General features: G+C 28.1%; 1 protein-coding gene across 2 annotated transcripts; it reads right to left on the bottom strand.

Annotated features, from left to right (window-relative positions):
• Positions 1–1,637: 1,637 nt before the first annotated feature.
• LOC102596365 (UDP-galactose/UDP-glucose transporter 4-like) lies at positions 1,638–5,091 on the bottom strand. 2 transcript variants are annotated; one of them, XM_006339424.2, is made up of 7 exons: positions 4,574–5,091; positions 3,645–3,673; positions 3,338–3,542; positions 2,626–2,868; positions 2,405–2,506; positions 2,224–2,331; positions 1,638–2,090 (listed from the first exon to the last, which is right to left on the bottom strand). In XM_006339424.2, exons 1-7 carry the CDS (start codon positions 4,697–4,699, stop codon positions 1,833–1,835), a joined length of 1,071 nt encoding a protein of 356 aa, XP_006339486.1. In that variant the 5' UTR covers positions 4,700–5,091; the 3' UTR covers positions 1,638–1,832. The 2 variants fall into 2 exon arrangements, with proteins under 2 accessions (XP_006339486.1, XP_015166959.1); XM_015311473.1 differs by lacking the exon at positions 4,574–5,091 and adding an exon at positions 3,914–4,567.
• Between the last annotated feature and the right edge of the window lie 11,204 nt (positions 5,092–16,295).

Raw genomic sequence — 16,295 nt, 5'->3', positions numbered from 1 at the left:
TATGCAAAAAGAATAAAAATGTCCTCCGTTTGTAGTTTGGTCCAAAAATCTCCTCATTGTTATTTAATGGGTCAAAAATGCTCATTTTCCAAATAAAATATATTATTTATTTTCTTTTCTAATAATATTTTTTAAATTAGCAAATATTTATCTTACGTCAATTCAGAAAAAAATGAAAATATTTCTTATTTTATTATAATTATTTTTTATGATGGATATACTATGATCTTATATATATGGCATATATTATCTGTCGAAAAGGTAAATGATGTTATTCTATTTTAATTGATAAAATGAGATTAAGAAGAAAAAAAATTCCTACATTTTTATTTGTTAAAGTGATTTTTAAAAGAAAGAAAGCAAGAACAATGTTCTTTAATAATATGTTAATTAGGAAGAAAATATGTTTAAAAAGAAAAAAAAAATTATTCGAAAAAGGCATTTTTTATCCATTTAGTAACTATAGGGGTATTTTTGTTGACTGCAAGGGCATTTTTGAACCAAAGTATTGACGGCAAGGTCATTTTTTAGCCAAACTATAAACGGAGGACATTTTTATTCCTTTCACATAGTTTAAGGGCATTTTTAATCCTTTTTCCTTAAAATTTAGATAAGTGAATCAAAGTATATACATATGAATATATTTGAAGAGTATATAAGTGTGATGATTAGTGATGGTTAATGTAAATTGGTGATGATGTTGACTAATAGAGATGGTTATTAATAGTATTTAGCTATGATGGTCTAAGGCAATAGTGAGTAATATTAATTATTGATAGTAATAGTTGATGATGATAATGATGGCAGATAATTGTGTGATGGACTACAAAATTAATGAATGATAACGGTGGTGGTTATTGATATATGAAGTGGTGATGGTTAACGGTAGTGATTATCACTAATGATAATGGTGATTGGTGATGTTGATGGTAAATGATGACGATGGCTGTCAATATATATAGTGGTGATTAATGATGGTAATTATCGATAATGGTGATTGGTGGTGAATATTGGTGATGATCGTAAAAGATGGCTAATGACAGTGATACAACAATGATGATTGTGGGTGAGTTGGTTGATAATGATGCACAGTGACAACAATAATGGTAATTAGGGGTGAAAGTAGATGAAATGGTGATGAACGATTATATTTATAGAATCTTTTTAATGGATGTTGATATTAAAATTTCGCTATAATCTTAATCATATAGATCTATTTGACTTATTAAACAATTATAAAATTAAATAATTATAAAAGCACTTAACGATTAAAATTGAATAATTAATTCAAACCTAAAAACAAACTGATACAATTATCAACTAAAATTTCCCTTACGTGCAAACAAATAAGGTCTGAGATAATTTTCGCGCTGAAATAAAGTTCATAAGCTTTCAATCTATAAAGTGGCTGGGTTATCTTCTTATGGAGGAAAGGTCAAATTAGTAGTACTTGTCTCTACTAAGATTTTAACTCAATCTCCAAAAATTTCACTCACTTCATTAATCGTTAAATAACTCTCGAATGTTATTAGAAGTTAGATCATACCTTAGATAATACGAAGACTCGACTTAGATCTTAAATAAGATAAAGAACCTAACCAACTGTCTGACTAAAAATTAGCATTACTGCATCCATATTCATCATCTAAAGATGGACTAAATGCCCTTAGAGAAACAAATCTGACAAATGTTTACCACCTTGGATGAATAGCAATAAAGTATATATATATATTATATTTTTTTAAAAGAGCCTAGCATTTTGTTGCCATATTACAACTATAAAAGCTAATCAAAATTGAAATAATAGACTAAGCTAGAGTCTCTACTTTGTTTTAGACCAAAGGTCTCTTCTCTTCTTCCTCTTCAATGCCTATCTGAAATCTGTCATCTTCAGTCTCGCGAGGTTTTTCAGTTTGTTGAAGAGGGATAATTTTCTGCGGCCTAGGATGCGGGGGCTTGTTTTCAGGCAACATCTTCATTATGATGCACATACACATCAACAGCAATCCAGTACCATGTTGTTCGGTCAAAGGCTTTGTGAATATCAAGTATGAAAGCAATAATGTTACAGCCTTCCTTGCAGTTGTAATCTGATAATGTCAATGCAGTTAATGATTTGTACAAATTCAAGCAAATGCGAGTTCAAGTTGGAGATGTATACACACGGTCATAATGAGATAATCAAGAAACTTCGTTAAAGGACAAGTCTTAATAGAAACAAACCATTGTAGTAGTGGCAGCACCAAATATTGCTACGAGGGAAAGGACAGACACTTGCCCCACGAAAGTAGCGCAGGCTTCAAACACCAAGACTCCGTAAACATAGGGATGCTGCAGGAGAAAAAGAAACAAGGTAAGCAGGAAAAAAGGTTGAAACAAGATGCATGTTTCTGGTGATGATTACCTGAGCACATGCAGGCCATGCTATCCTTAGTTCTCCTGTTACAATCATAGCCACAAACAAGATAGGAAAGCCGACAATTGTTGAACAATAGAGCATCTCCATCTGTTAAAGTTAAAGGTTAAACAAACAATCCTAAAGGTGTGAACTAGTCACAAGTTTGTCATGAACGAGTATTCTCGTGATTAAGCATCATATTGAATGCAAAAGCACATTAAATAAACCTGTGTTGTGTTAGGATTAGACGTGAAGATGGCCTCTTGATAATTCCCCACAAAAGAATCCATAACCAAAGCACCAGATATCATTAGCACACCAATTAAGCTGAAATTTGGCGAGGTTTGTGCATCAGCCAAAGTGAAAAGAATCAGGCCTGCTACCAAGAGTACTGCCGAAACATATTCATGGGGTGGATATTTTCGTCGCAGACCGGGCACGAAAGCCCCCATTACCATGACAGGCAATACCTGAAATATTTGTAAATGGAACATGAAGCTTGTAAAGTACAACAGACTAATAAACTTCTATCCCACTAATCAATGAGACACACAAAATTGTTATTCCACCAAGATTATCATTAATCATGTTGTGTCCTGGACTATGAAGAATAAAAAGTTAACGACTCTAATTGCACAAAATCTCATGTTACAAGAAAGGCAGTTGTCAAGGTGCGCCAAAAGGCACTTGGTTAACTGAAATATCATATTTGTTTATTTTCTCCCTTATTGTTCTTATTGATAAGTTTAGCATACGAAACAACTTAAAAGTCCTTCGAGATCTGTCATAAAATTGGTCTACCATATTTACCAAAGACGGGGATCTCTGATTGGTATTCTTTTCCTACTAATTTCATCTAGGCTGCTTCTGTAATTTTAATATATTAGAGATGAGCATCTTCTCTTTGCAAGAAAGAGAGGAATTGACTTAGGTATTCACCTTGGCAGATTTGAACATGATTTGTGCTGGATAGTTGAGGAAAGCCAAAGACCCTTTCGTTAACCCATGTGAGCCCATGAGAACGGTAGAGAGCTTAACATAATCCTTCCACGGGTTCACCATTTGCTTAGGAGTAAAACCATTGAGGAAATGAATAAGAGCCACATAAACCAATCCTTGAACAAAGGTAAAGTACCATCCATAGCTGCATTTAGTCAAATACCACCAAACAATCAAATTAATCTCTAAACGCGGACCAAGCCAAAAATATTTAATGATGATCCTAAAAGGAAACATGTCAAATTACCTGAATTGAAGCCTATTATATACATATTCCTGTAATTGATCATGAAAATTAAGGTAAAATCAGACATATTCATAACATTCTCATCATGAAAGATACAGAACATGCTTTGTAACTCTAACTGCAAAAGAGAAATACTTCGGTATATAGCTTATAAGCTAAGAAAAACTGAGTAATGTTCTACAACGCTCTCGCCCCCCAACATACTAGATATTCGAAAGCATTTACCAAATTCTAAATCATGACATTGGAAAAGCTAAAATTAGCTTCACCTTTACAAAGGAAATATACTCAAGTGCACTAGTAAAGTCCAATATAATGTCAATTGGTACCAGTACCAGGAATAACATGGAGCCAGAAACAACTGTAATAAACATCTAGCTACGCTTGCGTATTAAGGAAAAAATAAAGGGCCCTTGAAGTGAAAACACAGGCAAAAGCTGGAAAACAACAATTTCTTTATCTAACAGTAAAGAGAATTCTTCTGCAAAATGGACCACAAAGGGGTCCCAAGAAAAAGATTCAACATTGTAGAGACATTAGAAAACAACAATTATATAAATGAGTTACTATCATGAATGATAAAGATCTCCACAATATGTTACAAACTTAGTGCATTCAATCAGTATTGTCCTCTAATATAATCAATTTTTTAAATTGAAACTCATAACTTGAAATCAAACACATTTTAAGCCAGAAAAATTAAGCCCAAATCATAGTACTAAACATGCAAAAAGGAAAGAAAAAAAAAATCAAACAAAAGCTTCCAACTACTGAAAATTCTTGTTCACCAAAAATCCCAAAAATCAAAACCCTTCCTTTTATGATGATTTCTCAGTGACCAAACACCAGATAAAAAATGGGCAATTCTTGGTGACCAAACAGCAGACAAAAAAATTGCAGAACAAAAAATAGAGATTCATAAAACTTGCCTCACAGACGCCATTAACAAGATACCCAAAGAAGAACCCAGAAGAGCATAACAGGAACTGTTGCCATCTGGGTCGGGTCGAAAGAGAAATACCAAACAGAAACAGAGCTTGATCATCATTCTTCATCTTTAATTTTTTTTGTTTGTTTGTTCTTCCCCTTTTCGGTAAACAATTTTATTAAAAAGGGCGGCCTCAAAAAGTGTTCTTGGACTTCGTAATAAATCAACTTAGCTGATTCAAAGCTTGCATGTTGACTTTGGGTACACAAAAAACAGACAAATTCTAAGAATTTAAGGAAAACGTATCGGTTCCATTACGTTAACAAAAAAAAACAAGAATTAATCATAGACACACATGTGGGCTTCAATAAAGAATCAAGAAAATGAGAAGCTTTGGTGAAAGCAGAGCAGAGCAGAGAAGAGAAGAGGGTGATGGGGGTGGGGGTGGGAGGAGACTTGGAAGTCTACACAGTTTTGAGATGACAGAGTATTAAGGGGAATAGAGAAGAAGAAGATTCTGTTAATCTTCAATTGGGATTATATAGACCTCTTTCTTAAATTGTGCGACTAAATTTAGTCCTCCTTTTACTTCTAAAGTAAAAAATAAAAAAATTACTTGCTCTATTCCTTTTTACACCTTTGTTTGGATGGTTACCTCTTAGTTTAAATATAATATTTATTTTTATAAATTTTGTATATCATATATTTAAATTCATCATTAGATAACGAAGAAAAGTCTCATTTTTATGTAAGGACTAATTCGATGTAATTGTGTTATTATCTTAATATTTTTTTCTCATTTTGTCTTTATTTATTATTTAATAATCATATTTTATTTTCTTTTATTACCTTTTCATAATAGTTCTACCTCATTCCTTACTTTTATCATAGGTTTATCACTCAATAATTTCTAATGTATGATATTATATTATATTATATTATAAAGGAGAACAATATAATCAATCTAAATATTGTATTCATTAAAATAATACAATACAATATAATATAATACGACACATCATAAAACAATACTTAACAACTATTCAAATAAAGTGTTAGTTGTCACATAATTAATTAAATTGATTTTCAAAACATTATTAAATTACATTAATTTAATAATGTTAGTTCAAGTCTATATGGTTTGAACAGGTAAATAGAAACAGAAAGGAGTATTTGACTATTCTTGTATGATGATAAGTTTTCCTTTTTTAAAGGTAATATTTTTTTTATCATAGAAATAATCTAGATACCATTTAATTCGCTTTAAGAGACTAAAATGAGAAAATTACATGTTTTTCTTTATTGAAGATTTACGCGTTTTATTAATAAATGTTTGAGGACCAAATAAATATTTATTTAATTGAGAGCCCAAAAGTACAATTATACCTTCTCTTCTTAATTATTATATTTAAGTAAAGATTAATTAATATTCTATTAACTTCAATGTCAACATATCTATATCATAATTAAGTAAAGATTAATTAGTTTTCTATTAACTTCAATGTCAAGTTGTCAACATATCTAAGCACGTTAAAACGTCAAAGTGGAGGAAATAATGTGTTTAGTCTTACTAACGTATAGGAGTTATTATTAATTAACACATTCATGAACTATGGAAAAAAGAATAATCAAATACTTCTGCCCATGGACCAAGGAAAGTATATAATAAATTATTTCTGAATTATAAAGCAAATCAAAATTATAATTGTATCTCGTATCTCATGAACCAAGCAAAGTATAATACTTTTACCTTATTCCACTAAATATTAATTTTGTGAATCATGTCATACAATCTTATATATTCATAATTTCCAAGAACAACAATATTTTTTTATCAATCGTATATATCCAATAAAATAAAGTATAAATAAAATCGTTATATTTGATATGATTATTTTGTTCATAGAGATTAGTACGTACTTGATATGAATCAATTATTTATTCTACAAAATTTGAACTTAATTAATTTTTATATAATATGGAGGTATTTGAATACTTGTATAGTTGTATAAAGTTTTAAACTTATCTAAGATATAGTTGTATACTGTTATCAAGCATAATGAGAATACTTGAGTAACAATAGATATTTTTGTAACTTAAATTCTACTCTAATTAAGATCGAATAGTTGTTTAATTAGCATAATTAGTAGCAAATTATTGAGCTAGTTATTGCACTCTATTAGTTTTGCATTCCATGATTGAATAAGGATTGATGAATTATTATAATGCAAATTAAGAAATGTATTCCTTAAAGAGGAAATGTGACCGGTAGATGTAATGCAAAAATAATTAGTGTTATTAATTAGTGCTTTAATTTATTTATATATGTCTGGAGAGGATATGTGACTGGTAGGAATTTGATATAGTAAAGGATTGAAGGGTTGATTTTCTTTCCTAATGAGTTATAGTGAAGTATTACAAATGAATTATATGAATGAGTAAAGTATTTTAAATTATAAATTACACGAATCTAAATTTCACAAATGAAATTTGGTTAAGAGAATGGATAAATTTTGACTCCAAATCTTAAATAAATTATGAATTAACATTGAGTCATCTGAAGAACAAGATAAGCTGAGTAAGTTTGTATCTTATGGTAAGTTAAAGACGTTTACTTAAAGAATTCTAATAAAATTCATATACCCTACATTGTTCAATAAATATAATAGATCGTAAAATAAAAAACGTTTAATTAATATAAATATTTTTAGTAAGATATTCATACCATATCAGACGGAGGAAATATATGCTATGAAAAAAAAACACTTTGTAATGGAATGATTTGGTAAAATATCTCCCTCAGGAATTAGTGTTCAAGTGGTTTATGATTTCACATCTTCCAATAAATTAGTTATAATTAGAGAGTGATAGAACTTAAAAAGAAATTAATTTCTACTAATACCTACATACTCAAAGGCTTCTACTGGTCCACCTTTTGCTTGAGCCACAAGATCAAGACAAAACTTTTGATGATCTTGCTTTGGACAGACTCATCAAACTTTACTCTAATGTCACGTTGTCACAATCTCTAAGTTTTTGCTACTTTTTTTTGCCTTTTTTTACTTGTCAAATTTTGATAAAATCTTAAATAGATTTATTCACTATATTATTAAAAGATGCTAACTCAATGTTAGTAAATTGAAGATATAATAGGAAAAAAATATATTTATCCCTCCTTAATTTATCAAAAAATAACAAGTAAAAAGGGATATTAAATTAGGAAATATTTGACAAATAAAATAGGAACAAAGGGAGTATTTATTTTGATTAAACAAAAGTTATTAACATTAATTTTAAATTATTAGTTTTCTTGATCAAATTTTTTAAAAGTCAAAAATGTTTATTTATAAAAAATAATATATATTATCAGCGAGTTTAAGTGTTTGATCAAGTTTTCAGAAAGAAAAAAAATATTTTTAAGAAATATCACGAGTTATTTGTCAAAATTGAAAAAAATGATTTTTCTTCTAAAAATTATTTCTGTAAGTTTTTAATATATTTTAATATTAAATTAAAATATTGAGCGCATATATTAATGGATAAAAATTGATAAGGAGATGATCAATATTTTTTATGTAACTGCGTCTACTAGAGTCGTGATCTACCACTAACTACTCACCAATCCGATGCAATATTACTATCGGACTATTTTGTTATTTAATCTATGAAAGAGTTCTAAACTTATAAATCCTGGTGTTTTATCTTTGCATAGACAGTATGAAAAAGATGAGAAATGTAACAAATTATGATAGTGAAGTTAATATAGTAAAAGAGGAAATTGAGATAAAGGAAAAATATTTTTTAAGTCTTCAACTTATTTATTGTATGTAAAAAAAAAGTATGATTGAGTCAACGAAGTTGTTAGACTGTTGTATTTTAGAGAGAATAAGTGAAAAATTATATTATTGAAACAGTGTAAATTATACAATGATGGACTTGAATCTATTTAAAAAGAGTGAAATATTTATGGTTTAGCTTGTAGTGCATATTTTTATTCTTCTTTGTTAGTTTTATCTTTCAATTAGTATAATTTATTATATGGAGTAGTCGCCAACAATAGAATCTTGTGCAAATACAAATTACTATCATAATATTGGTAAAAGTATTTCTCAATAAAGTTATTACTCTGTAAAATTATTTTTTCAAAAAACACTTCTGACAAAAAAAATATATATTTCAAAATAAGTAAATTTAAAAAATTTAGTCAAAGGCTAAAAGTTATGAAATGATGTCAAATTCCTCTAAATTCTCTCGTACTTAAGCTAAAAAATTCTAGTTCCTAACTACTAATTATTATTATTTTTCTCTAATACCAACTACTTGTTACTTGTGTTATGTTATTATGTTATATATATAACATCTGAATTTTGAAAAATTATTCATACTGTGACAAATAAGTTTGTGGAGTTGAAGTAATTTGATCCAATTGTCAATACCTAATATATGGCTGCGTCAACCTTAATTTCATGGACAAATCAAATACTAGCCGTCTCAATTATTATTGCACACTTGTAATTTTCCTAAGCCCATCATATTATAACAAAACTAAACATGTGATTAAAATAATATCCTCAAACATTTTGGTAGCTATTATAATAAAATATTATTATAAAGAACATATAATATAATGTAATTAATTTTCAAACAAACTTAATTATTATAAAGAAATGTTATTGTAGATCGATGTAACTGTTATAAAACGAATCTTACTATATTTGTAAAAGTTAACAAAGCGGTAAAAAAAAAACCCATTAGTTTTTAAATCGAACTCCTCTAATAGGAATGTTAAAGATTTTTTAAAAAAAAACTAATGTAACGATATCCTATAAAATACAATTTTTTTATGACCGTCTATAGGTTTAAAAAAAATAATCTATAAAAATTTAATGCATTTTTTATGAGAAAAATTCAGAAAAGAAAACATAATAAATATAAGGATCAATAGCTATCGTTTTGATAATTGCACTCAATAGTTATAATTTTGTTTGCTATGGAGGCTGCAGTTGTATGTTTCTGCCGGTTGTATATTTCGATTTTGAATATACAAATTTTGTATTTATACATTTAGAAATTTTTCAGAATTTCATTTATTTCGCTGCCAATAAACAAATATAGTAATTTTATTTTATTTTTCATAAATGATTTACAAATAGCTAGAGTAAGCATACACAAAATTCTAGATTTATACAAATCAGGCGAATAACAAAATTTGCCGAATCTATAGCTGCTAATTAGAATTTCCCTAAACAGTAGCTATAACATTTAACATGGTTTAAATTTTTGCTATTCTGCACAATTTTTTATTTATTTATTGATTTTTATGATATTTTTGCTGATCTCCCAATAAAAACGATCATTAACAAAATCATAGGTGCTATAATATACTGTTTCAACAAAAATAAAGTTCGTGGGAAAATAATTTATTTTTTTATGATTATTTTTAATAAAATAAGTCACTAATTTTAAGTACACGTACTAATGTGGGAGACAGGTGGCATTCTTGATAGCTGGGGTGATGGTTCCCAATGTATACCTCTTGCTTGGACTTCACCCCTAAAATAAATTGTTTTAAGATAAATATATAAAGTCACCACTGAAGTTATCTCGAATTTTTAAAAAAACACCTTAATTTTGTCGGTGTCCTATTTCCCTATTGAACAATTTAAGAGTGTTATAAATATCCCACTTTTCACCCAACCTCAATTGTAAGAAAAGAGGTGCAATCACGCACCAATTGTTATTTGACACGTATTAAATTCTTTTAATTTTTAATTTTTAGTTTCATTTTCATTTTTTCTATTTTTATTAACTTTATTTTCATTTTTTTCCTCTTTCTTCTTAAATCTTCATAACTCAAATCCTTTGTTCTTTATTGTAAGTCCTCCAAAAGTAGCAGTCATTATCGCCTTTAACGTAGCCTCCATGATGCTTCCCTGTTACAACACTATTTCTGCCACTAAAACATCACTAAAAAAATCAATTCAACTCTCAAGTTACTAAAGCAAGGTAATTAGACCCAAAAAAAAATGGAGTTTCATAGTACTATCTAATCAATGGAGTTTACATTTGTTTTTTTTTTTAAAAAAAAAGGATAAAAGAAGAAAAAGAAACAAAGAAAAGCAAGAGACAAGAAAAAAAGTGATAAAAATGGATGAAGTAAATGATCTTCTAAGTTGAAGAAAAGATAATTGGATTTTGAATTTGGGTGAAGAAGATAATGGGGAAGATGATGTAAATTAATTAAATAATTAATAGTAAAGAAATAAAACGACACATGACACTTTAAAATTGATTAATGGCAGTGAAAAGATTGGGTCACGCGTCTCATGTGCGTGGTAACAACCAAGACGAGGAAATGGGTCATAATGGGTCAAAATGATCCATTTACAAAGATATTATAGTTTTGTGGGGTGATAAGACACTTTCAAAATTAAAGTATCTTTATGCAAATACGGAACAACTTTGATGGTGACTTTATGTCTTTTCTCTTGTTTTAAAACTTGAACCATCAATGTATTTTTAAAATTATTTCACTAGTAATATTATATTATATAAAATTATGAGAAAAATTTAAAAGTATATGTATTTCAAAATTATTCTACTATCCAATAAGTCAACTTTACATCTTCAAATTGGTACTTAAAATGGTGCCATATTAGTTCTACTATGACTTTGTTTTGGCGGTAGATTTATATGACTTATTTTAATTGAACAAATAATAAGATATTTTTATTAAATATTTTTCAAGTCAAATCGTCAAATTTAGTAAATTAAAATGTTTAATAATATTTATTATTATTATTATTATACATATGCTTAAATATTCAATCAGAACAAATTATAATACAAAGTCTGAATAAAATTTACTAGCAAATTTAATAATTATCATTGAACTGGACCTTATTTTAATGTACTCTCTCTGTTTAACAATAGTTATTCACTATTAATTTGACATATCTCTTAAAAATAAAATAAAATAATAGAGTTTGAATCTAAGGGGAAAAATCAGTAAGGTCAATGGTTAACACATGCAATGTTATTGTGAAAATTGTAGTAAAAGGTTCATGTTTGCCATACCTTTGCCACTTTTGTAATTTGTGTATTAATTACTAGTAGACACATTAAATGCACATGGAGTATAGGATTATGGGTTAATTGCACTCTTCCTTTTCAAGCTTTCAATGTAATTCCCGCGTCCCTATTTATAGGTCATCATTTTAGATTTTATGTTCTTTAAAAAATTGGGTAAATTTATCATTATACCCTTATTTAGTACTCCCTCTGTCCCTAATTACTTGTCCACATTTTCTAATTTAGTTGTCCCTAATTACTTATCCATTTTGACAAGTCAAGAAAAGACAATTTTATTTTACCTATTATACCCTCAATTAATTACTTTAAAAAAGATAAAACTTTTCGAAAAGCTTAAATTTTTAATTCATCCACTTCATAATTAATAGGGGTAAAATGGTAAAGTACTATGTGAATTATTGTTTTGTTAATAGGTGTGTCAATTCAAAAGTGGACAAGTAATTAGAGACATAGGGAGTATACTCTTTTAATAAATGAACATGAATTAATTTTTTTTATTAATTAATTTGACCAATGAACATGAATAAATTATTTAGTTTTTCTATGTTGGTCAAATTCATATTTTCATTCAAGGCTAATAATTTTCAAGGGTAAAATAGGAAGAATAATGTTATTTATGTATTGATTTTGTGAAATAATAAGTAGAAAAAATATCTATTTTTAATAAAGACGACGTATAAATAGAAACGGATGAAATATTTGTGTATCCTTGAAGTTTTTTTTTTCTTAAAGAATTTTTTTTGTAAATTATTATTTAAAAAAAATTTGGTTCACAATTCACATCATTGTCAAGTGTACCTATTTCCGCTTTGATTCCATTTATATATAATCCAAAACTGTTAGGTTGATTTTGTTTCCTTTACTTTTTCTGCTTCCACTTATTCTTTTTAAATCAGACTAACTAATTTTTTCCATATCTATATACAGTAACGAGAGATATTTTAGATATTTGCATTAGGTATCAAAATATTTGTCAAAGTTACAGAATCAAGACATTATTGATTTCTCCCTTTCATTCTAAAATAAGTATCGATTTAATTCATCCATGCCTAATGAGAATTGAAAATACTCTCCCGTCCACTTTTATTTGTCATATTATGTTTTTCGAAAGTCAGTTTGACTAATTTTCAAAGTTAAAATTAGATTACATTAATTTTATATTTTAAGCAAGAAAATTTAGATATTCAAAAACTACATGAAAAACACTATAAATTGCAATTTTTTTGCATATTAATATGATGAAAAAATACATCGTAAAATGTTAGTCAAAATTTTTATAATTTGACTCTAAAAAAGAAAACTATGACAGTTAAAAATGGACGGAGATAGTAAATATAAGATATAGTTTGTAAGTTATACCGATACACTCTATTTATTAGATGTTTTTTGAGAATTGGACATCATTATTAAGAAAAAGTTTTTTAATACAAGGATATATTTAGAAATAATTACTATTTTTCTCTTGAATTTCTAACATGACACTTAATTTGTTTTTTTCTTTCTTTCTAAAGCGACACTTAATTTAGAATGGAGGGAATAACTTTTTCCCCTTCTATCCTTAAAATTAAATGTTTTTGAAACTAAAAATAATGATTACATAATGTGTCAAGGGTAAATTAGTAAAAAAAAAAGTATAACTTACATAAATTTCATAGTGTAAGACCTAAGTTACATCTTATCCCTACTCTTTTCTATTTTACAAAAATCCCTTAAAATATCAGTCATCCCGATACATAAGTTTCATCCGGAGACATTAATTGTGATACATTATAAAACTTGATTGTTGCGCTTAATATGGAATATTAACGTAAAATTGATTTTCTTTCCCCCAAATCACGCATAACTGATTTCTTTCCCACAAATCACGTAGAACTGATTGATATCAATCCATTCCAATCTGTAACAGCTTCACAAATTTCAAAAAATCAAATTTTCATCTTCTCTGTCAATTCGAAATGTTGAATCTCAAATCAGCCATTGTAGATGATTGGACAAACGATTCAGGATTTCGAATCATCAATTCGAAATCAGTTGTGGACGTTGTGGTCATTATTGTGTTTTGATGTGAATACATAGAAGGTAACTAATCTACATATGTTTGTTTGTTTGGCATTGAGTTCCAAAAGAATATTTGCTGGGAATTTCTTGTGGCTGGCCCTAAGCAAAGACATTGAAGCAGGATAAGTTGGGCTTAGATTAATTACTAAAATTGACATGCAAATTACTGTAAATGAATGGAGTATAAGCGCCACCAGTATAGCAGATGGAAGGTTCACGAGCTTTGGGTTGTCATGTGAATTAATGTGTAAAGATGGTTGTTAATTACTTAGGACTTCTGTCTTGTATTTTGTTTTGATAAAAAAGGTAAGAGATTAGTTGTTTTGTATTGTAAATTATTATTTTTCAAATTTTGATAAATAAAATCGTCATACATTGCTATTTTCAGAGGTATTTCGTGAGTTGGTTATTGATAAATTGGTACATATATAGTATTGTAATGTATCATGGTTATAATTTTATTTTGTCATTTTGATGTGAATATGTAAATCATGATACATTAGTATTAAACGATGCTCGTGTATTGTAATTTGTATCTATGGATTATGATGTGGTTATTATTGTGTATCTGAATGTGATTTGTATAAAAGTGTATCATCATAATAGATTGTATATGATACATGTAACAAAATGAATTAACAATTGAGATGGATCAGATACGTTTTGAATATCGAGTGTATGTATCATGAATTTGTATAAATGTATATCAGTCTTCTTGGATTACTTGTTTTAATCAATAAAAATGTGGATGATACATTAATATATATATATATATATATATATCAATCAATCTTGAATTTTTTGTGAATGATTGTATCATTAGTTATTGTAATGTATCTGGTACATGTCATAAGATGGTTACAAAATTGTGTCATTATGTGTTAGTTTGTTGTTACATAGGTATCACTTTGAAACATAAAAAAAACGTATTTCATATAATGTATCACTGAATTTTTTAATGTTTGCAGGTTGTTCCATGTCGTCTAAGTTTAATTTTTCAGTTTATGATGCTAGGAGAAGATACATTGTTTGCCTTAAGTGAAAAATATGTAATTGTGGTAAATTTCAACTAGACGAGATATCATGTGGACGTTGTGGACAAGAAGGACACAATCGAAGAACTTGTATTTTCTTCCTCAAAGAGAAGTGAAACAGATTTTCAGAGCAACTACAAAATGTTTTGACTGTGTATCATGACCAAACTATATTGTATATGATACAAAATTATGAATATAACAGTCCATTCAACAATAGGAACTTTATACTTGATACATCCATAAGATCTATTACAACTAAAAAAATAAATTAATAACCGAGCTAGTAACCATCAATTTACGTTATGATACATAATTTGCACTACAAAGTATCTTAATACAAAAAGGTTATGAAAAAAGGGTCTATGTGAGCTGAAATAAAGTGTATCTATAAATGTATCAGAATAAATAAGAATTAAGTTATCAATTAGATACATGAATGAATCGACAACTAACTGCAACTAAGTGTCCAATGTATCAGCATGAATGAATCAGCAACTAACTACAACTAAGTTATCAAGTATACACATGAATGAAAAAATAAAAAAATTGAAAAAAACAATAATGGAGAATACGAAAAGTATCTATTTAGTGGTTTGAATTTGATTGATTGGAGAGAGAATCCTTTTTAAATTCAAATTGAGATGAAAATTGTAACTGATAAGATTGTAGAGTGAAACTAGGGAGAGATTCAAGGAGTGAAAAAAGGAAAGGGATAAGTGGGTTAAGGCTGGGATACTTATGTATCCGGTTAACTTAGAATTGAGGAAAAATAAAGGAATTTTAGAAATATTTTGAAATGGTAGAGAATAATGGAAATTATGGAAAATAAAGTTGTGTATATAGGTAATTTTTCCAACAAAAAAAATACTTCTTATTTATTATTTTTTAAAGAGCATGTCAAAATCGAAACAAAACAACTAATTTAAGATGATGAGGGTATCATAATACTAGAATGTTTTTAGATATTTTAGTTTTCTCAAATAGTACCGATCGAGAGAAAATGGAATTCAATAATTAGTTTTACACTTAACTTGGACCATCCAAGATTGCCTTCCCTATTTGATTAACGCTTCACACATAATCCTAATTAGTACTCGAAACAAGTTTTGACTTAACTATGCTACTACAAATTTGTTGTACTAATCCGTTAGAATAATTAAATACATTATGAAAGATGCCTCATATATATAATATAATTTGTTTTTATCAAAAGGGTTTGAATGTGGCTATGTAACATCATATCAAAAGTATGCACATCGATCGATCTTTTGTTCAAATCTATCTATAAATAAAAAAAACATTTTGACATGATAATTAACTTTTAGAAATAATTTTCTGCGCATCTCGCAGGTATGTATACTGTATACTCATATCTGATAAAAAGGGAGGAAAAGTCCACTTGTTCAGGTAGAAGAAGGGCCAGATTTTATGGGCCAGAAACAGCCCAAATGAAAATGTTGGGTCCAATCCATCGAACTAGACACTAGCCATCAAGTTAGGTACTTATTGGGCCAAAGATTTTTCAAAGTGGAGATA

Source organism: Solanum tuberosum, unplaced genomic scaffold (genome assembly GCF_000226075.1).
Source record: "Solanum tuberosum cultivar DM 1-3 516 R44 unplaced genomic scaffold, SolTub_3.0 scf00010, whole genome shotgun sequence".
NCBI classification, from domain to species: Eukaryota; Viridiplantae; Streptophyta; class Magnoliopsida; order Solanales; family Solanaceae; genus Solanum; species Solanum tuberosum.
Note: the sequence above shows the minus strand (reverse complement) of the source record. Positions and strands in the feature narration are given on the sequence as shown.

Coding starts and splice junctions, on each gene's coding strand:
- LOC102596365 (XM_006339424.2), bottom strand. CDS start 4,699: ATGAAGAATGATGATCAAGCTCTGTTTCTGTTTGGTATTTCTCTTTCG. Junction 3,674..4,573: donor TTGTTAATGGCGTCTGTGAG/GCAAGTTTTATG, acceptor GATCAATTACAG/GAATATGTATATAATAGGCT. Junction 2,332..2,404: donor CATGGCCTGCATGTGCTCAG/GTAATCATCACC, acceptor TTTCTCCTGCAG/CATCCCTATGTTTACGGAGT.